Source organism: Crotalus tigris, unplaced genomic scaffold (assembly GCF_016545835.1).
Source record: "Crotalus tigris isolate CLP2741 ecotype Arizona unplaced genomic scaffold, ASM1654583v1 scf7180000024507.143522434:302558, whole genome shotgun sequence".
In the NCBI taxonomy this organism is placed as follows: domain Eukaryota; kingdom Metazoa; phylum Chordata; class Lepidosauria; order Squamata; family Viperidae; genus Crotalus; species Crotalus tigris.
The window spans coordinates 194,604-217,353 of record NW_024100679.1 but is presented as its reverse complement, the minus strand read 5'-3'; the positions used below and the strand labels follow the sequence as shown (position 1 = coordinate 217,353).

General features: G+C 42.4%; 1 protein-coding gene across 1 annotated transcript; it reads left to right on the top strand.

The window, feature by feature from the left end:
• Nucleotides 1–341: 341 nt before the first annotated feature.
• Nucleotides 342–22,663, top strand: LOC120303877 (vomeronasal type-2 receptor 26-like). The gene is made up of 8 exons (XM_039333757.1): nt 342–423; nt 4,063–4,168; nt 6,504–6,795; nt 7,268–7,399; nt 9,802–10,029; nt 10,331–10,465; nt 13,011–13,883; nt 22,520–22,663. Exons 1-8 carry the CDS (start codon nt 342–344, stop codon nt 22,661–22,663), a joined length of 1,992 nt encoding a protein of 663 aa, XP_039189691.1.
• Nucleotides 22,664–22,750: the final 87 nt, after the last annotated feature.

Below are 22,750 nucleotides of genomic sequence, written 5' to 3'. Positions count from 1 at the left end.
TATTTGAAATAAAAGTCTTAGTATATAGAAGGGTTTGCAAATAAGGAATAATTGGTCAAATGTCATACAGTGTGATATAGTATGAGAACCATATATATATAAATTGTATTAAAATATACATGCTAAATATTTTTGACAGGTTTTTTTTTCATTTTATATACTAAATAAAAGAATAGAGGACCAGTGCTATTAAAATCACCCCAGGGAGTTTTTCTGATGAGAAGATTAATTCATGTGTAACAGTAGCCATATGAAAAATCATGTCTACAAGGGTACATTCAACAGCTACATTCCAGCACCTGAAATATCATTAACCACAAGAGATATATTAAATAAGAATCATGCCTAAACCAGTTCTAATTCTCATCTACAGTGTGAACAAATTTAACCAGAATCTATTGAATATAATCAAAAACATGAAAGGTAGGTCATGGTTTCTTTCAAAAGAGTACTTGCCATCCACGCAAGAATTCTTCTGGGTGTTCCACAAAGTGGAGTAAAGGCAATTCAGGATATATAGTAGACACAAATTCTCCAATGATTATATCACTGGAGAGGGTAGGGAAATTAAGCTTAAAATGTTGTTTGTCACCACACATGGGGTTAAAGGTCTTGCTGAAAGAAGCCTGGAGGACAAGGAGAGAGAGTAGAAACACATGGCAAAGTATGTGAGCTCTTTTGAATGCCAAAGGAATTTGGCTCCAATTACAGCAGTGCAGCCACATCTTCATCATAGCACTTTGCCTGGAACAATGAACGAGAGTATCTGTTGGTTTTATGCATAACTAAAGTTGTAGATTACAATAATTATCATCTGAGTGATTCATAATGCAACCTACTGAGCCTCATGAAGTTGTTGTTAATAGTAAAGGTAAACTATTAAGTGTTTAAGTGTTCTGTGGTTTCCCCCAAAAAGAAATCAATTAATTAACTCTGACAATTATGAGGTAGGCAAACCCCTTTCCCAGAGCTACTCAACTATTTTTCCAGTTGAAGAAATTTTATGGTCCAAACCTATCTCTTGGCTACTCCTCATCAAGCAAGAAAGAAATGATCTTGGGATCATAACAGATTTGGAGAACCGAGTCTTGCTTTCCCTATCCAAAGAAAGCAATGCTGGTTAAAAGGAGGAAGAGATAATTTAATAGCCAGATAAATTCTCCCTTCTCATCTCACAACCTCCTAATTCAGAAGAATACTTATTTCTTCTGCCCATCACTTTGCTGAAATGGTCATATTGGAAAAAGAAACTCTGTAGTTTTATTAGAAGGGCAATTGGATGAACTGTGGAGAATGGAGACCACTTTTTAGGCACCAGCTACTTGACTCATTAAAATTGGTTGTGGATGTTCCCTCCCCCTGGACTCCTGGGCAACTTCCTGTCTCCATTTTTTCCCTGTTCATTGCTGAAAGAGACAGATAGAGCTGCTGACTACTGCTCTATCATGGTGGCTGAACAGTTGTCTGGAAGGCTTTGATCTTGATGCACTTTGAAAGAGGTGGTGAGTTTTGAGAGAGGGATCTCATGCATCGTTGCCTGAAGCAGTGGAAAAGAAGAGGCTTGGTCCTCTATCAAAACTCACCATCCTCTGTGAAGGATGAGGAATGGCAATTCTTCTTTCAGCTTGAAATTAGGTTCACTATGACTAAACCATATTTCTATAGGTCCATCAGGTTGGTCTTATAGTCATTGCTTTTCTAAAACAAAACACAAAAAAAACTTCTTAAAATGGCAACCAAAGAGGTATATTAGGTAGGCACATTGCTTTATATTATTCCAAACTCTTACATTGCTTTAATTGAAAAAAGAAACCCAGAAATTTCAGTGGCTTTAAAAATGGCATATACATAATAAATCATGCATTAAATACAATAGAAATAATAACAATAAAATAAACCAGCATAATTTTATCACTCAAAAGCTTACTGACCATGCATATATAGTTGTATAATTTTTGGGGTAGCAGCAAAGTGCTAGTTTGACCACTCCCTTCTCTTAGGAATTAGTTTCCATGAATGAATGAATGAAGTAAAGTATATAGTGGTACCTTGGTACTCAACTACTTTCAAACTCATCAAATTTGGTAGTCAATACATTTCAACATGAAAATTTTGTGCTGCTATTCATTGTTTTTTTGATGCATAAGCTTGAACTTCTTGGCATTGGCTGCCATTATTTCTTATGAGAAAACATTGTTTGGTACTCATCGTTTTGAGTCCTCATCATGCTTCCCTGAACAAATTAACAATGAGTACTAGGGTACCACTGTATTTGTCAGTTTTTAGTTTGATTTTTTTTGAAGAAGTATAAGGAATAGTTATATCTTCTTCTGTTCTTTTCATATTTGGAGAATGCAACTATACTGACACATATTTCCACTTTGTCACTTAAACACTCATTTTGTCTTTAACATGTTAGAATGGAAGATTTCAGCATCTTACTAAAAGATAAAGTAGAAGCACAGGAGAGATGTAAAGATGTTGTACAATTTTAGATGTTCTACAACTAAATAGCTAATGTCATTGAGGGGTGAAGTGACCTAGAGGTAGAGCTCTCTTCTCATAATCAGGAGGCTGTGGGTTTGATCCTATGTGTAGTGGCAGATATTTCACTCTCTGGGAACAATGAGTAATTGTCTGTTGCAAACTCTGCATAGGCATCAGGAAGGGCATCTGGCCAGTAAAAACTTGAGCTCCATTCAGCTGCCCCAACTCCACCCTGATGCAAGGGATTGCAAGGTTGTTAAAAGAAAAAATTAGCTAATGTCATTATATAGAGCAGGGATGTCAAACTGCCAGCCCCCGGGCCAGATGCATCCTATCAAAACCGCACCCAGCTCAACTGCTTTGAAATTCATTGAATTTGATACTCAACACATTTTGATGTGAGAATCTTGTCTCAGTACTCATTGAGGTAAAACTTGTTGGTGTCAGCTCCTTTGTGACTCACTATATTATTCCAAATTTGTTTGGTACTCATTGTTTGGTATTCACTGGAACCAATTAAGAATAAATACCAAGGTACCACTGTATAAAATTAAAACCAGAAGATTTTCTTTTAGAACTATTGGATGAAGAATTTGGAAAAAAAATGGAAATTTATTACATATGTTGACAGCAATAAGAATCCTATATGGGCAAAAAAGGAAAGGCTTGTCAATTCCCACAGTGGAAGAATGAGGGAAGAGAAGCATTTTATTGCTGATTTGTTTACTTACTCAATTTATAAGAGCCAGTATGATCTAGGGGTCTTCAAACTTGGCCCTTTTATGACTTGTGGACTTCAACTCCCAGAATTCCTCAGTCAGTGTGCCTGGCTGAGGAATTCTGGGAGTTGAAGTCCACAAGTCATAAAAGGGCCACGTTTGAAGACCCCTGGTCTAGTGGTTAAGGCATCAGGCTAGAAATCAGGATACCATGAGTTCTAGTCCATTAAAGCCAGCTGGATGATCTTGGGCAGTTGCTCTCTATCAGCCTGTCACCTCACAGGGTTGCTGTTTAGGGAAAATAGGAGGAGGAAGATAGGTTGTATATGTTTGCCCCTTGAGCTGTTTATGAGAAAAGTTATAAATATGTGGTGCAAATAAATAAATATCACCTAACTCAAACAAAGTGACTTTGGGTGGTATATAATACAGAATTTCTGCTGAGATCATTTTCTTTGTCAACAGGGATTTGATGCCCTACAACTGCCATAATGATAGTGATTAATTGAAGGAAATTGTGAGAGGTAGAATATTGATGACTGCAAAGCCACTTCAGCTCTGACAAGTTGTGCTTACTGCATAAAAGCCCTGCCAAAAGGTTTTTTTTAATATCACTCTTTGATCCGCATCTGACAACAGCACAATTATTCACTTTTATTTCCTGAATTTTTGATCAAGGTGCTGGGTGCTTGTTTATCATGGTGGTAAGATTGGGGTGGGGCTTCCCTCAAGAGCTCCTAGCTCTTTTTCTAATCTTCTTTTCTAATCTTCTAATCTTCTAAGCTCAACCATTCCTTCAGAAAACATTTGAACATAAAAGATCCTTATCAGCGAAACGTTTCCACACATCCTTCAGATCTTTCAGATGAAATTATAATTGGAGAATTTGTATCCATGATACTTGGTAATTATAGGGAACAGAAGTTTAGGGAAGATCCAATTTCTTCACCAGCACAAGCTTAGTAAGTAATTCTTCATTTTTATCTAAGGTGTCTCTGACCCCATAACATACTTTCCTTAAAAAACCTTCAGTGGTTTTTCATTCTTGGAAGATTCTGTTTGGGTCTGATGATCATTCTTACTTTCCCCACTTAAATGACTATTTCTAAATAATGATAGATCTCTTATTCTGTCTTCTAATTTTCTCCATGTTTTGACATTTTGTATGCCAAGCACACTTATAGCAGAAATTGAGGTGGGAGGCAGGTTTCAGCTATTAACTGAAAACACATAGCTAGCCTGTGTGTGAAGATGGATTTGCTCAGAGCCCTAATAGTTCTCTCTGTACAATTTAGATCCCCTGGTAGACGATAAGGAGTAAATAATAAATTAAAAAAATGTTAATTCTAAGATATTGTTTCATTTGTAGGGTATAGTACCTTGGGAAAGTTAAATGAGAGTAATTAGGAATTCTTACATCCCTAATTCCTTTTAAGAATTCTCATTAGAAACCCTGACAAAGTTTGTCTATGGCTATATTATATTTAATAATGTACTTTGGATGAGTAAAGAGAGAAGCAATTTTGTATATCCAAAGTATACATCCAAAATTTTGTGTATCCTTATATACTTTACCTGGAAAATTAGATCCTCTCTGTCTCTCTGTCTGTCTCCCCCATCTCTCTGATTTAAGAGCATACCGTATTTCCCGGCGTATAAGACGACTTTCTAGGCCACAAAAACCTTCTTAAAAGTTGGGGGTCATCTTATACGCCGAGTCGTCTTATACGCCGGAAAATACGGGTATTCTATTTTATTCCTTTACACATGTGATTTGGTATATTACTCATCAAGTTTTCTCTCCCCCCCCCTCACTCAAAAAGAGTCCTTGATTGGTAGAGTGGCAGTGGGGAGAGCAATTAAACTCTAAGCTGTTTGTTTCAGCAATCCGTCCCCGCGGCTCACCTCTAGCAGGCTTGTGGTTTGCAGCTGCTTTTTGCTAACTTGAAGTCACAGGCTGGTAAATGCCTGTGGGTCTCAATCTTTCCGAGCTGGAGATCAGGGTGGGAGGGAAGGATTGGAGGGAGAGGGAGGAGGGAAAGGAGGCGTGTGTGTGTTGTGTGTGTGTGCGCACGCAGCTGCTTCTCCTCACTGCTTTCTGAGCTGGGAAGGATTGCATTTTCCGAGCTGGAAATCGGGTGGGAAGGAAGGATTGGAGGGAGAAAGGAGGCGTGTGTGCATGTGTGTGTGTGTGTTGTGTGTGTGTGTGTGTGCGCACGCTTCTCCTCGCTGCTTTCTGAGCTGGGAAGGATTGCATTTTCCGAGCTGGAAATCGGGGTGGGAAGGAAGGATTGGAGGGAGAAAGGAGGCGTGTGTGCATGTGTGTGTGTGTGTGTGTGTGTGTGTGTGTGCGCACGCTTCTCCTCGCTGCTTTCTGAGCTGGGAAGGATTGCATTTTCCGAGCTGGAAATCGGGGTGGGAAGGAAGGATTGGAGGGAGAAAGGAGGCGTGTGTGCATGCGTGTGTGTGTGTGTGTTGTGTGTGTGTGTTCTCCTCGCTGCTTTCTGAGCTGGGAAGGATTGGAGGGAGAGGGAGGAGGGAAAGGAGGCATGTGTGTGTGTGCCCGGCACTTGCTCTTTCTATTGTTTTTTATCTTCCTCCTATCATCATCAGTTCAGTTTGGTTGACAGCTTAAAAAACAAACAGCATGGCAGCTCCCATGGTTTTATTATCTTATCCTTCCTTTCAGCTTTAGAGTGAATTAGGAAAAGTTTAATCCACTTGCACTGTTTTATGTTTATATGTTTGATGACAGCCTTATGTTTATAAATGACAGTTTTTCTGCTAAGTACCTGCATGTCATAAGCATTTGAATTAAAATTACCATATTGAAATCAAATCTGATGTTTTTAAATTTTTATTTGGTGTGCGTTGGAAGAGGGGTAGTCTTATACGGTGAGTATAGCCCAAACTCTATATTTTAACTGGAAAAGTTGGGGGTCATCTTATACGCCCAGTCGTCTTATACGCCGGAAAATACGGTAGTTTCTTTATGACATCTATAACTTGTATGAATTACACCATTGAGATATATAATAAAGTACAAAAGAAAAGAGTATCAATATTAAAAAAGAAACCTAAAATATATAGACAGATATATATTGTGTGCATTAATGACAGAGGAAAGAAACTTATTCACTTTGCTTTAGGGGAATATCTGAAGCATTTATTTCAGAAAGAGTTTCCCATCATATAGAGAACGATATTCAGTTGAGCTCTATGGGCAAGCGATGATCTAAGCTGCAAGTCACTTAATTATTAGCCCTTAAGATCTAACATTCAAAATTCTCTTGGCAGTCTAATCCCTAAAAACTACCAGCATGTCCTTGCTTTTATTTTTGCCATCAAAGAAATCAATAAGAATCCCGCACTATTACCCAACAACACATTACGGTCCCAGATTTATGACAATGCGTACAATTCATGGAGAACCACTTGGACCACTTTGGATCTTCTCTTTCTAAGAAAAGGGGATCCACTCAATTATTACTGTATCACTGAAGAGGAAGTCATGGCCAACATTGGGGGACTCACCTCTGAAAATTCTATTCACATGGCCAACATCTTAAGTACTTACAAGATTCCTCAGGTAAATGTTTGGAAATAGGTATATAGAAGAAAAAGGAGAATAACTGTTAAGTCTCAGTGGTAAAGGTAAATTCTTCTATTGTTTGAACTGTCATTTTACATCTATTTCTAATTGAGGACCTGGCTTACTGCAAGCTTGAAATGTAAACTAGAGAAATCAAATTTCTTTCATATCCTTTTCACGAATTTCAAACTAAATACACTGATTGATTGATTGATTGTCTGACTATGTGCCATCAAGTTGATGTTGATTCTTAGTGACCACATAAATATGAAAGCTACTTAACTGGTATTTCTCATCTTCAAAAGGACCACCCATGGGCAATGTAAGTGATTCCATCCACTCACCAAACAATATACTAAAGTGGATTTTTAAGAATGTCCAGTAAATTTGTATCTAATATTAGCAGTCATTTAAAAAGAGTGTATACAAAATTGAATGTTTTTCTGTGATTTAAAATGTTTTTCCCCAGGTTAGTTATGGCTCCTCTGCCCCCATATTAAGAAAGAAAATTGGTTTTTCTTCTTTCTACCGAATGATTCCCAATGAAGCTTTGCAATACATGGGGATAGTTCAACTTCTGAAATATTTTGGATGGAATTGGGTTAGTCTAATTGTTTCAGATGATGAAAGTGGTGAAAACTTTCTTCGAACTTTGAGACCCAAGCTTCTACAGAATAATATTTGCATAGCTGGGATACAGATGATCCCAATTATGTCACTATTTTTATTAAGAGAGATACTTGAGAAAAAAATCCTTCAAATTCAATCTGTTATCTCCCAAAGTAAAATCAATGTGTTCCTTGTATATGGAAATGGCCAGTCTCTGGAAGGATTACAGATGGTTTTATACTCAATGGAAATTGGCCGTAACAAGCCTCTGGAGAAGGTGTGGATCACAACATGTGAATGGGATTTCACTGCTCAGAACCCTGCCAGACAATTTAGCAAAAAATCCTTCAATGGAACCCTATCGTTCTCACTCCATACCAAAGATGTGCCAGGATTTCAGAATTTTCTTGAGAAAATAAATCCTCTGAAGTCTACATTTTATTTCCTGTCTGAATTCTGGACATCAACATTCTTCTGCTCACTCAACATCCATATAATTTGTGGACAGAAAATGAAGAATTGCACTGGGGAAGAGAAGCTGGAGAGCCTTCCTGATTTTGTCTTTGAAATGGGGATGTCTGGTTGGAGTTATAGCATCTACAATGCTGTTTATCTTGTGGCACATTCTCTCCATGCTTTGTGTTCCTGGAGGAACAAAAGGAGGGGAAGCAGGAATCAAGGCCAATGGAATCTCCAAAATGTTCCTCCCTGGCAGGTACTCACAAGTAAATTGGTCAATTCATTAAAACCAAAATAATTTAGAAAACCAAAAGAGAACTAAAACAGAAGCATACCTGATGTAACAACAGAGATAAACTAGTAAACACAACCAGAATTTGAAACTGCAAAGAAAAGCAAGTGAATGTTTTTAGAAGAATGTTGAGAGAATGGAGATACCTTATAAAATATTTAAAGTGAATTAGAAATTGAGAGTCCAGATGCACCAATGAGATGCTGATTTAAAATTAATGCTAAATTTAACACCATGGGGAAAGTGGATAATTTAATCCAGGGCTTTTCAACCAGTGATATGGGTACCACCTGTCATAAATTGGCACCTGGCAGGTGGTACATGACCATCCTATAAAAGTGATAACGGGGGAGGGAAATGAGCTGAATCGGTGGCAGCACCGCACAAGCCTAAGTGAGAGATGGCTGGAGATACAGGGCTGTCAGGGCTCAGCGGAAGCGCCAGGATCAGTGCCGCTTTCCAACTGATTGACACTTCTTTGGGGCTGTCAGGGCTCAGTGGAAGCAACAGGATCAGCGCCAGGCTCCAGCTGGAGCTCAGCGCTGATCCAGGTGCTTCTATTGATCCCTGAAGAAGCACCAATCAGTTGGAAAGCAGCACTGATCCTGGCACTTCTGCTGAGCCCAGAAGAAGCACTGATCAGCTGAAATGTTGCAGCATCTCCAGGGTCTTATGATTTACATTCAGATGTTTGGCAACTGATTCATATTTATGGCAGTCACAGTGTCCCAGCAGAGGGGGCAGGGAAATAAAAACCAAACACCCCCCCACCTCCACTGCCAATCCTCAACAGAAATACTCCCAACAATGAAAACCTCAGACAGGAGGAAGAGCACCACCGGGCGGGCAGGTAGGTGTCTTTCTTGGCTGTGGCTTGGGGGGCACTTTTTCAGTGCCATTGTAACTTTGAACAGTCACTAAGTGAACTGTTGTAAGTCAAGGACTACCTGTACTTTATTACTTTTTTCCTTTTTTTTGGTCATCAAGTTTTTGACACCTTGCTAGGCAACTTGTGCTACTCGGATGTTGACATATCCTAAAAGTGGTACAATGGGTGAAAAGGTTGAAAAGCCCTGATTTAATCCATTCTGGGTTGGCTCCTTCTCAAATTAGCAAAAACAACCAGATATTTAATCCCATTATCAGAAGAGGAATAAACAGTAAGGACTGGCTACTTCTCCCAAATGAGTAAAAAGGCCTAAATTGCTTGTAGCTGGAGTGCTCCAGAAAAGGTGTAAGTTAGTTATGATTTAGGTAGAAATAAAAAAGTGATGAACGGACTGTAGCCTAATTTCTTTGAAACAAAATATTTATCCACGTCATTCAAAAATGGGAGAAGTGAGTTTCTGGAGAATGAATTTGATAGGCAGACTTGTAGTTTCTCAGGGAAAAGGAAAAAAAATCCTTCCTGTCATCTTACATAGTTTAGACGGAATGGAATGAGTCCCTGGTTTCAGATTCAGATGAAAAATATTGCTGTTATGCTTAACCATCCATGTTCTGGCTGGATAAAACCTTTTCGATTCTTGATGTACACTAATTTTCAGTACTGCATCATATCTCAATTTAAATGTCATATCACTGATGTTCCAAGTGACCATTACTTTTCCTTACAGCAGTAACCTATTTTTCCTTCCCTCTAGCTTAATTCATTTTTGAGACAAGTCCACTTTAACAATAACGTTGGAGATGAAATATTTCTTGATGAAGAGAGGGATTTAGCGATAGGCTATGACCTCATCAATTTGGTGACATTCCCCAATGAATCTTTCCAGAGAGTCCAAGTTGGAAGAATCGATCCCAGTTTTCAACTTGGAAAAGAATTCATCATTAATGCAAGTGCCGTTATGTGGAATCCCACGTTTCATCAGGTTGGAACTGTTATATTTTCTTACGCTTAATATCAGTATCATTTGAGTGGTAATCTGGAGAACAGCAAGGAAATTTTTGAGAGAGCTGAATTTAGAAAATATATTGGGGAAAAAGAAAAATGCAGAAAAAGTTACCAATGTCAGATAGTTGTGAAATTAGGAATCTTTCTAAGATTTTAATAACCTGATTCATAATTTTTAAAATCTATCTGTTTCAAATATATGTAATTCAGAATTATCAGCGAGAGGAGAAAACTATTTCTTGTTCTATAGACTCTTTTTTTCTGAACAATATGAACAGATGGTGCCAAAATCTACCTGTGTTGAGAGCTGCCATCCTGGACAAAGCAAACTAATTCAGCAGGGGAAACAAATCTGTTGTTATGATTGCATTCCGTGTCCTTCAGGGAGGATCTCAACTCAAATGGGTAAGTGTAGAATTCAGATCTATCTAGGAAAACATCCAGAAATTTTCTATTTTGTGCTTTCTCTCTCACATACATCTAATGACTTTATTATGGTTTATGATCTCCAATAGTGTATTCAAAGGCTATTCTTATATTGATTTGTGCTTTTAAATCAGGGACCCCAACCCCAAGGTGTGCCTATTCAGAACTGGGCCATGCAAGTGGTGTGCAGGCAGAAGAGACATCTAGAGTGACGCTGGAGGGCTAGTAACTCCGAATCTGACCGGACACTTCTAAGAGCCTATATTAGGACTTATTTAGTGGTGATACGAGTGGCAAAATGTTCGCATTTTCCCACACTTATTGCGTCTGCAGAATCTCGCCCTGCCGCCCTGTTTAGGGTGACCCGTTCCCTACTTAATGTTCGGGAAGCTGGGGAGCCCTTACAGGGTAGAGCAGAGGAATTTGTGCAATTCTTATCAGACAAAATCGGTCGGATTCGGACAGACCTAGACTCCGATTGGGCAGGGCCTTTCGAGATGACTGGGGCAGGTCTTAGCTCAGTTTTATGGGATGAATTTGAGTCTGTGACCGCTGAGGATGTTGACAGAGCGGTGGGAGCAATGGGCGCCTCCATTTGTTTATTGGACCCGTGTCCTTCCTTGTTGGTCTCGGCTGCCAAGGAGGTGACACGCAGCTGGCTCCAGGTGTTGATCAACGCTTCGTTGAGGGAGGGGTCTTTTCCACAATCCCTGAAGGAGGCGGTTGTGAGGCCCCTGCTCAAGAAGCCTACCCTGGACCCGGCTGATTTAAATAACTTCCGTCCAGTCTCCAATCTCCCCTTTGTAGGGAAGGTTGTAGAGAGAGTGGTGGCGCTCCAGCTCTGATGGTCTCTGGATGAAGCGTATTATCTAGACCCTTTTCAATCTGGCTTCAGGCCCGGCTTCAGCACAGAAACCGCTTTGGTCACGCTGATGGATGATCTCTGGCAGGCCCGAGACAGAGGTTATTCCTCTGTCTTGGTGCTACTTGACCTCTCAGCGGCCTTTGATACCATCGATCATGGTATCCTTTTGCGACGACTCGAAGGGGTGGGAGTGGGAGACACCGTTTTACGGTGGTTCTCCTCCTACCTCTCTGGCCGGTCGCAATCGGTATTGGTGGGAGGGCAGAGGTCAACCCAGAGGCCCCTTGAATGCGGCAAGCCACAGGGGTCGGTCCTCTCTCCCCTCCTATTTTACATTTATATGAAGCCGCTGGGTGAGATCATCAGACAGCACAGGGTGAGGTTTCATCAGTATGTTGATGATACCCAGTTATATATCTCCTCCCTGAGCTCTCTCAGTGAAGCGGCCGATGTGATGGGATGATGCCTTGAAGCCGTGAGGGTCTGGATGGGGGTTAACAGACTCAGACTCAATCCTGACAAGACCAAGTGGCTTTGGATGTTGCCTCCCAAAGATCATATTGACTGTCCAGTGTTGACTCTTGCGGGGGAAAATATACCCCCTTCAGAGCAGGTTCGCAACTTGGATGTCCTCCTTGATCCACAGCTGAATTTGGAACATCAATTGACGGCTGTGGCTGGGAGGACCTTTGCACAAGTTCGTCTGTTGCACCAGTTGCGACTCTAACTGGACTGGGAGGCTCTCCTTACAGTCACTCACGCCCTTGTCACCTCACGTTTCGACTACTGCAACGCGCTCTACATGGGGCTACCTTTGAAAAGTATTCGGAGACTAGAGTTGGTCCAGAATGCAGCCGCGCAAGTGATAGTGGTTGCTCCTCGATACACCCACGTTACACCTATCCTCCGTGAGCTGCACTGGTTGCCTATTGGTCTCCGGGTCCAATTCAAGATGTTGGTCATTACCTTTAAAGCCCTATATGGCTCAGGGCCAGGCTATTTGCGAGACCGCCTACTACCTCATAGTTCCCTACGTCCGGTTAGATCCCACAGGCTGGGCCTCCTTCAGGCCTCATCGGCCAAGCAGTGCCATTTGGCAGGGCCGTGGAGGAGGTCCTTCTCTTTGATGGCGCCCATGCTTTGGAATCAGCTCCCCCCGGAGATTAGGACTGCTCCCACCCTGTTGGTCCTCTGTAAACTACTTAAGACCTGGCTTTTCCAGCAGGCCTGGGGTTTATAAAACCTTACCCCTGGATAATTGTTTTTGTATTGTTGTTTGTTATGTTTTATGTGTTTTTTATTGTTAGCCACCCAGAGTCCTTTGGGAGTGGGGCGGCTTATAAATTTTAAAAATAAATAAATAAATAAATGTATGAACACGTGAAGCTCAATTTGTGTGAGCTTTGTGCACCTGCTGCTCATGCAAATGGAGCTGTGTGTGCTCACCCATTGCTTGTGCAAAACTATTCCCTCTCCCCACCACTGCCGGTGCTGTTACTGTTCCAGAAAGCTGAAAAGATTGGGAACCATCATTTTAAAAGACTTTTGTAGAGTTCAGTACTAACTTTTTTTACATCAAATAATATATAAAGAGCAGGAAATATGAAAAATATTAGCACAAAGTTCAAATAATGAATTTATGCTTGTGATCTTCAGATGCAGATGAATGTGAGTCTTGCCAAGAAGAACAGTATCCTAACACAAATCAACAAGAATGCATTCCCAAAGTAATGACTTACCTGTCCTATAAAGATGGCCTGGGAACAGCTCTGACATCTTTGGCACTTTTTCTTTCTCTGACCACACTTATTGTGATGGCAATCTTCAGGTTACACTCGAACACTCCCATTGTGAAAGCCAACAATTGGAGCATCACATGTATCCTGCTCACCTCTCTGCTGCTATGTTTTCTTTGCTCCCTCTTCTTCATAGGAAGACCTAGCAAGGAAACCTGCCTTTTAAGGCAGGCTGTGTTTGGTATCACCTTCTCTGTTGCTGTTTCCTGTGTACTGGCCAAAACGATCACTGTGGTTCTGGCTTTTGTGGCTACAAAACCAGGGAACAAGATGAGGAAATGGATGGGAAAGAGGCTAGCAATCTTGGTTATTGTGCCTTGTTCTTTGATTCAGATTGCCATCTGTGCTGTTTGGTTAGTGAACAAGCCCTCTTTTCCAGAATTAGAGAAGCATTCCCAAGTGGGTGAGATCTTAGTGAAATGCAACGAAGGCTCAGAGATGATGTTTTACATTGTGTTGGGCTACATGGGTCTTCTGGCCATTGTCAGCTTCACAGTGGCTTTCTTTGCCAGGAAATTGCCTGACAGTTTCAATGAAGCCAAGTTCATCACTTTCAGCATGTTGGTGTTTTGCAGTGTTTGGATTTCCTTCATCCCCACCTACTTGAGCACCAAGGGCAAATTGATGGTAGCCGTGGAGATTTTCTCCATCTTAACCTCTGCTTTTGGTTTATTGAGTTGTATTTTCCTTCCCAAATGCTATTTTATTATAATACATCCTGAATTAAATAAAAAGGAGCAAATGGTAAGGAAAAGGAATGATTGATACTGCATAAGAAGAAGCTAAGATTCGTAACTTCAAAATAAAGGCACAATGCCAGGGTAGACGTAATGCAGACAATCTCTGAAAGATTCTAAGGTGAGATTGGCTCATTTGTTAGCTGAAAAATTGAGAATGGTTGAAGGCTAATTGTGTGCTTTTTGCTGAATAAAGATACGTTCTTCATTTTGTTTAATACATATATTATTAAAAGCTTTAAACTAACATAAAAACTAACATTAAGAAAAAAGAAAAGAAAATACAATAGTGCAGAAACAAAAAATAAAAATAAATTAAAAAAGGAGCTTCAAGTTTTTTTTTTCAATGATTAAATGAAAATTATTGATCAAATTAATAATAATGGAAATTGGCCAAGATTCTTTGCAAAGCAGATAGTTAGTAGCTCTATTAAAAAAAATAAGTTCAGTCTTGTGTACAGGAAGTTTATTGACTGAGATATTTTGCTTTCTATGACACTAAGAGGTGACTTCTATTAAAATTAATCTAATCCCACAAAAATAAAAGAAACTCCAGAAAGATAAGAGGCTGTTGCTTATATGGTTTAGGTCTTCTTTTTGAGAAAAAGGCGGGTGAGGCAGGAGAATTTTGCATAAAGATTTCTAGTGTGCCATTTATACTTATTGCTGATTTGGGATCCAATGCCCATTATCAGTTGGTCTATTGCAACGGACTTACTTGGAACTGCCCTTCAAAAGCGTTTGGAAGCTGTGTCTTGTTTGGAGTGCAATTGTATTTGTCATTTTTTAGTATGAGTATACTGGCCCACATTAAAACTGAAATTCTGTTGCCTGCTCTCAAAGGAAAGTATATATCTATTCATACATATGCATAACACATATATACACATGATATACAGTGGGGCAAAAATGTATTGCCCTACTGTATATCATATATACACATGATATACAGTGGGGCAGTTGTGCAAGTTCTCCCACTTAAAAAGATGAGAGAGGCCTGTAATTGTCATCATAGGTAGACCTCAACTGTTGCGTCCTTCGTGAAATGGCAATGACACGAGAAGCAGTTGTAGTTCTCAGGAACTTCTTTATTTCAGTTCAGCATACTGGTTACAAGACACCGACAACACCCCAAACTCCCGGCCTCTTTTATAGGCCATTCCCAGGTCAATCTGCAACTTTTGGCACGCCAGCACCTGCGCATGCACACAAGTACTGGCGACAGCCTGTCTGGTCCCGGGCAGCTTGCACCTGCCCAGGACCATTTGAATGCACCGAGCCTGCTTTCACAGGCTCAGGACATAACACCCCTTCTCCCCCGGCTAAGAATATTGATCATGCAATAATAACACATAACCCATTGCGAGCGTAGTGCCATACTACCTAATGCCAGGTATTTCCCTTGTTTCTAACAGTCTCAGTGTTCTATTTCCTCTGTATACAGGAATGTTCTCTGTTAACTCTGTTTTGCCAGTAGTGTTACAAAATCCTCTAAATACTTAGGAGATCTTCTGGCTCTCTGTGACCTCCTAACTTCTGGGTATCTGCCAAGTACCCCTTGACTGAGGGGTGATGCATACCTGTCCCCCCTGTTTCACCCTGGTGTTTCCCAAGGACTGTGCTCCAATGCCTGGCCTGCTTGCTTGCCCACCGGGCTCGTCAGGTCAGGGCTTCTTTCTCTGATTGACCTGGTTGTCCTGCCTAGCTGTAGGCTCTCTGGCCCCTCTAAGTGACTGTCACTGTTGGGCGATTCTGTAGAACCTCCTAGGTCTGTCCAAGACCTGTCAGGAGGTCGTCTGTCCCCTTGTTCTTGTTCTGTCCCCCGGCTTGTGGGGGTTTCAGTGCTGTCCCAAAACTCAGTTGTCCCCTGAGTGAAATCAGAGGTGTTGTATTCGGGATTTGGTTCCTCGACCACTTCCCTGTATGTTTGCCCCCTTCTAGGGACAGAGGTAGTTTCGGGCCAACTAGAAGGAGTGTGTGCCAGCTCTCTTGCAGGGTATGGTTTGTTGGGATGCTCCCGGGTATCCTCCCTGACTGGAGTACTGAGTGATGCGGGTGAGTAGTGATTATGCCCCCGGGGTGACTCCCTGGCTGGAGTAGGCATTGATGCCTGATTTCTAGTTGAGCTCCATGAATTCCTGTTTGGAGCACTCGTGGAATTTTGGGATGAGCTGTCTGTAGCTTCCTCATTAATGATGGGCAGCAGCCCATACCCTTCCCTTTGCCCAAAGGGGTCCCCCTCCCCACTGGAAAAGACCCAGGAGTCTCAGCGGGAAGGTCCCGTCTAGGGCGAAGTTGGTCGATGTGTCTACGCAGGACACGACCATCGTCCAGGGACACCTCGTAAGACAGAGGACCTGTGACCCTGGATACAGCAGTGGGGACCCATAATTACGAGTCCAAACTGGGGCACCCACAAGCAGTTGTCTAGGTGCCCTGGGGTATGTGAGAGAAGGAGGCAGTCTGTCCGGATGCAACCGGTCAAGCTTGGTAGTCAGTTTGCACCCCCAACGAAGTTCAGCTGGGCTCCTCCCCATAGAAGTGGATGGTGTAGTGCGATAAGAAAGGAGGAAGTCAGCCAACCTATGATGCCAGTCTCCATAGGTAATTTTCTTCAAGGCGTCCTTGGTGATGCGAACCATGCGTTCAGCCATACCGTTGGTGGACGGGTGGAAAGGTGCAGAGGTGGCATGACGAATCATGTTAGCCTGTAAGAAAGCTTGGAATTCGGAAGAAGTGAATTGAGGGCCGTTGTCAGACACGAGGACGTCTGGAAGCCCGTGTGCAGCAAAAATCCCCTTCAGTACTTGAATAGTCTTTGCAGTGGTGGTGGAAGAGATAGTACAACCTCAAGCCATTTTGAATGGCTATCAACTAGGACCAAGAAGAATTGACCCTGAAAGGGCCCAGCGTAGTCAATGTGAACCCTAGACCATGGAGACTGTGTTTCCTCCCATCTATGTACAGGAGCTTGGGGCATTTCGGGGCGCGAGTGTTGACAAAGGTGGCATGCATGCACCTTAGCTTCAATGTCTCTATCTAACCCAGGCCACCACAAATGGCTGCGCGCAAGCGCCTTCATGCGTACAATGCCAGGATGACCCTCGTGGAGGGAACCTAAGACCCTAGTCCTCATTGAGGTAAGAATGACAACTCTGCTTCCCCAAAGCAGACAACCCTGGAAGGTGGACAACTCGTTCCTTTTGGACCAGAAACTCTGAAACTCAGTGCCAGGACAGTTCTCTGGCCATCCAGATAAAACCCAAGAAAAGACACGTGAAAATGTGAGATCTGTGGCTGATTAAGCGGCCACATCCCTGGAATCTAAAGGAGACTCAGGCAAGGCCTGAATGGAGAGAAGAATGATAGTTGGTGCAGGGTCAGCTTCTATTACCGGCAGGGGTAACCTACTGAGGCCATCAGCATGGCACATTTCCTTCCCAGGTTTGTGAAGTAAGGAGAAATCATAGGCAGACAGAAAGATAGACCATCTTAGCATTCTGGGGGAGATGATTTGGGGAGTTTGCTTACGTGTGGTAAACAGTCCCAACAAAGGCTTATGGTCAGTGAAGACAGTGAAATGCCTGCCATATAAAAAATCATTGATTTTTTTTAATTCCAGCAACAACAGCTAAAGTCTCCTTGTCTATTTGAGCATAATTTCGCTCAGCAGAAGACAAGGTTCTGGAGTAATATGCAACAGGAACCTGAGTTCCATCTGATCTGAGGTGGCTTAGTTCGGCTCCCACCCCATAAGGAGAAGCATCACAAGCGATGCACACAGGAAGGGATTCATTGAAATGTGCAAGTACACTGTTAGAAGTGAGTAAGGCCTTGACCTCATTGAAACTTGCTTCGTGTTTTTGTGACCACTGCCAGACTGCCTGTTTGTCCAAGAGCCTGTGAAGAGGCTCAGCTACACTAGCCTTATGTGGGAGAAAGGAATTATAGAAATTCAGAAGGCCCAGAAAAGCCTGTAGTTCGGCCTTAGACTTCGGCCTAGGGGCATGCATAATAGCTTTCAGTTTGGATTCAGCAGGGTGAATCCCAGTAGCATCGATTTTGAATCCCAGAAAATCAATAGAAGGCACCCCAATTTTACATTTGTCCTTCTTAAGTTTGAGGCCCGTTTTCCTGAACCTTAGCAGAACAGCCCTTAATCTCTCAGCAAAATTGTGTGTAGAGTCTCCTGCAATTAAGAAATCATCAAAATAGGGGCAAACCCCCGGTATACCCCGTAGTGTGTTATCCATTACGCTTTGGAAAATTCCAGGAGCGACATTTACTCCAAATTGTAACCACTTTACCTTGAATGCTCCCCTATGGGTCACAATGGTCTGAGCTACAGCAGCATCATCATCAACAGGCAGCTCTTGATACGCCTGAGCTAGGTCAAGCTTTGCAAAAACGCGCCCCCCCCCTTGAGGGAGGTCAGAATATGACTGACCACAGGAACAGGATAGGCATGTTGCTGCAATGCCTTATTCAGAGTGCATTTGTAATCAGCACAGATGTGAATGTCCCCTTTTGCCTTGAGAGGCGTGACAATGGGGATTTCCCAGGGACTGGAGTCGACAGGTTCTAGAACTCCTTGCTGAATCAATTTGTCCAACTCAGTGTCAATTTTACCTTTTAAAGCAAAAGGGACCCTTCTTGCTTTAATTCTAATAGGGGTGACAGTGGGGTCTAACTTCAGTGACACAGGGGGTCCTTTGTATGTGCCCAGCTGGGGGCTGAAAGCATCTGCAAATTCTTTGCAGACTTCTTGTAGGTCGAGTGTTTGCAGACTATTGAGCCCTGTGACGTGTATTCCCAAGGCCTCAAACCAATCAAGTCCTATGAGACTCCTTCGTTCACCCCTACTACTATTACATCTAGTGGACCTTCAAAATCCTTATTCTGTACATTAAGGGTGGCCTCCCCCTTAACACACACTTTGGAGTTTTGAAAGTCTGTTAACACAATGTCGGAAGGCCTCAGCTTGGCCTGAATTTCGCTGCCAGACCAAATCTTCCTAAATGTATGCATGGAAATGATCGAAAGTGCAGACCCCGTATCCAGTTTCATAGCCAATGGAACCCCTTGTAGCTTCACCTTAAGTGACAGCTTTTTCTTAATGGGCTTGTGTGTGCCTGTCCTATAGATGCTTCTTCGCGAAGCGCAAAACCCCACCCTATTTTGGCTGGGAACCCTGGTACCTTTCAGGCGCAATTCTTCCTGAGGTTGTACCTTCTGATGGCCCAGACACACAGCTGCAATGTGTCCTTTTTTTCCGCATGCCCTGCTGATAGCGGAGCAGAATCTACAGTCGGTTCTCTTGTGGCGACCTCCACAACCGAGGCACTTGGGGAGAGCTGAAGAGCTTCCTTTCTGTTTCCCTTCCTTCGTGGGGTAGAGACGGTCTACTTCATCGTCAGGATCCTCCTCTGAGTTCCTTTGGACTCCTTCCTGGTGCACGGACGCAGCATCTGGAGTGCTTCTGATCGGCCGCATGTTCTTGATGGCGCCGCCCGCTGCCTCTTCTGCAGTAACCTCTCTCAAGGCATCTTGGAATGATAAGTCTTCTTTGGCAAAAAGTCTCTGCTGTAACTCTCTATGCTTCAGTCTGCATACAAATCTATCTCTCAGCCGTTCTTCGAGATCCTTGAACTCGCAGTGTTTAGTGGCTTTTCTCAGCGCGGCAATGTATTCTTTGGCTGATTCTCCAGGTCGTTGATCCCTCTGTTCGAAGGTGTGGCGCCACGCGATGATGGACAACTTGGGCTGAAAGTGCTCCTTTAGTAGCTTTTTGAGATCTGCGTAGCCGACAGCTTCTAGAGGTACAGGTGCTGCTATGTTCTCAGCGATTTCGAATGCGTCTTGACCGCAAACGCACAGCAGGGTGGCAGCTTTTAAACTATCTTCTCTTACTTGATTTACTTTGAGATAGTTTTCCACCCTGGCTACGTAGGACTCCCATCTCTCCAGATGTGAGACGTCGAATTCCGAAAGCCTTCCAATTTTTGCCATTTTGTAGAAAGGAAGGGTCTATCAGCCAGCCTACCCCCGATGCTTGCTGGATTGGCGGGTAGCTGCCGAGTCAACGCCGTTCCTGCCGCTCAAGACTCACTCGGGTAAGCTTACACCTGTCTTCTTTCGATGTAAGGTATCCCACCTTCGTCGCCAGTGTTGCGTCCTTCGCGAAATGGCAATGACACGAGAAGCAGTTGTAGTTCTCAGGAACTTCTTTATTTCAGTTCAGCATACTGGTTACAAGACGCCGACAACACCCAAAATTCCCGGCCTCTTTTATAGGCCATTCCCGGGTCAATCTGCAACTTTTGGCACGCCAGCACCTGCGCATGCGCACAAGTACTGGCGACAGCCTGTCTGGTCCTGGGCAGCTTGCACCTGCCCGGGACCGTTTGCAATGCCCCGAGCCTGCTTTCACAGGCTCAGGGCATAACATCAACTATGAGACAAAATGAGCAAACAAATCCAGACAAATCACATTGTCTGATTTGGAAAGAATTTATTTGCAAATTATGGTGGAAAATAAGTATTTGGTCAATATCAAAAATTCATCTCAATACTTTGTTATATATCCTTTGTTGGCAATGACAGAGGTCAAACGTTTTCTGTAAGTCTTCACAAGTTTGGCACACACTGTTGCTGGTTTTTTGGCCCATTCCTTCATGCAGATCTCCTCTAGAGCAGTGATGTTTTGGGGCTGTCGCTGGACAACACAGACTTTCAACTCCCTCCAAAGGTTTTCTATGGGGTTGAGATCTGGAGACTGGCTAGGCCACTCCAGGACCTTGAAATACTTCTTATGAAGCCACTCCTTCATTGCTCGGGCAGTGTGTTTGGGATCATTGTCATGATGAAAGACCCAGACATGTTTCATCTTCAATGCCCTTGCTGATGGAAGGAGGTTTGCACTCAAAATCTCACGATACATGGCCCCATTCATTCTTTCCTGTACATGGATCAGTCGTCCTAGTCCCTTTGCAGAGAACCATAGGACATTTTCCCAATCCTCTTCTGGATCATCCAAATGCTCTCTAGCAAACTTCACAAGGGCCCGGACATGTACTGGCTTAAGCAGGGGGACACGTCTGGCACTGCAGAATCTGAGTCCCTGGCGGCATAGTGTGTTACTGATGGTTGCCTTTGTTACGTTGGTCCCAGCTCTCTGCAGCTCATTCACTAGGTCCCCCCGTGTGGTTCTGGGATTTTTGCTCACCGTTCTTGTGATCATCTTGACCCCATGGGGTGAGATCTTGCGTGGGAGGGAGATTATCGGTGGTATTGTATGTCTTCCATTTTATAATTATTGCTCCCACAGTTGATTTCTTCACACCAAGCTGCTTGCCTATTTCAGGTTCAGTCTTCCCAGCCTGGTGCAGTTTTATAATTTTGTTTCTGGTGTCCTTCGACGGTCTTCACCATAGTGGAGTTTGGAGTGTGACCATTTGAGGTTGTGGACAGATGTCTTTTATACTGATAACAAGTTCAAACAGGTGCCATTAATACAGGTAATGAGTAGAGGACAGAGGAGCCTCTTTAAAGAAGAAGTTACAGGTCTGTGACAGCCAGAAATCTTGCTTGTTTGTAGGTGACCAAATACTTATTTTCCACTATAATTTGCAAATAAATTCTTTCCAAATCAGATAATGTGATTGTCTGGATTTGTTTTCTCATTTTGTCTCTCATATTTGCGGTCTACCTATGATGACAATTACAGGCCTCTCTCATCTTTTTAAGTGGGAGAACTTGCACAATTGGTGGCTGACTAAATACTTTTTTGCCCCACTTTTTTCCCCATATAGCGGAAGGAGGAAGATTGAGAGTTCACAAGGTTGATACTATATGGAACAAAAGTGAGACTGAATCTGGATGTTCTGTTTTGGATACCTAGAATCCTCCTCCCAGAAGGTAACAAGGAAAACAGGTTATGAAGTGGATATGTAGTGTCTCAGACAATATTGTGGACCCTGCTCAAGCAATGCTTATATGCTATGTCCTGGATTGAAGGAAGGGAACTGCCAATAATCTTTTCTGCCATCTTCACCATTCTCTGCACAGCTTTCCAGTCTGAAGCAGTAATGCTTCCAAACCAGACTGTAATGCAATGTGACAGGATGCTCTTGATCAAATGTTGGTTGTCATTTTTAAAGTGCTACATGATACATAGTAATGTGTAGGTCTGCCTGTTTTCAGTGGTGTCACAGTTCTGGCAGGTTGGGAAATTCTGGATCCATTTTGTGAAAGAATGATACCGAGTGGGATCCTGGACATATGTCTTCTGTACTGTGAAGCTTCTTTCCAAAATTCAGATGGTCCCAACCAAATCTTGAAGACTTGGTTCCTTCTTCAGTCATTGGGGTTAGAATATTGGTGGAGTCCTTTAATGGAGTTGTTTAATTCTTATATGTCTTGTAAGAGACTCAATTGACCTTTAAATGATGTTTCCAATGGTGTTTATATTTTTCTTTTATATATACTTTATTAGCTGCTCAGATATATTTGTGTATGGATGGGAAGCTATATAAGTTTGCTAAATGAATACAGATTTAAATACTAACAAGATTAGATACCTTGTTCTATTCATGTGACAAAGCATTAAGAATTATATTGAGTGTTTGGTTACTACTTTTCAAGGGAAGACTCCTGAAGTTGGGCAAAGATTTTTTAGAGCAGGATGGGACAATCTGGAGAATGATGGATATTTTGGTAGAAAGTTCAAGATCCCTGTTTGCGTGCAGTGGTGACAGGGTCCGAGAATGCTCCTTCTCAGCTCAGTGAAAGTGCTCTCTTCCCATCTCTGAACCTGCATACCATTCCCCCAGTATGGAGGAGGACACAGATAAATCCATACTGTCTAAACAATGG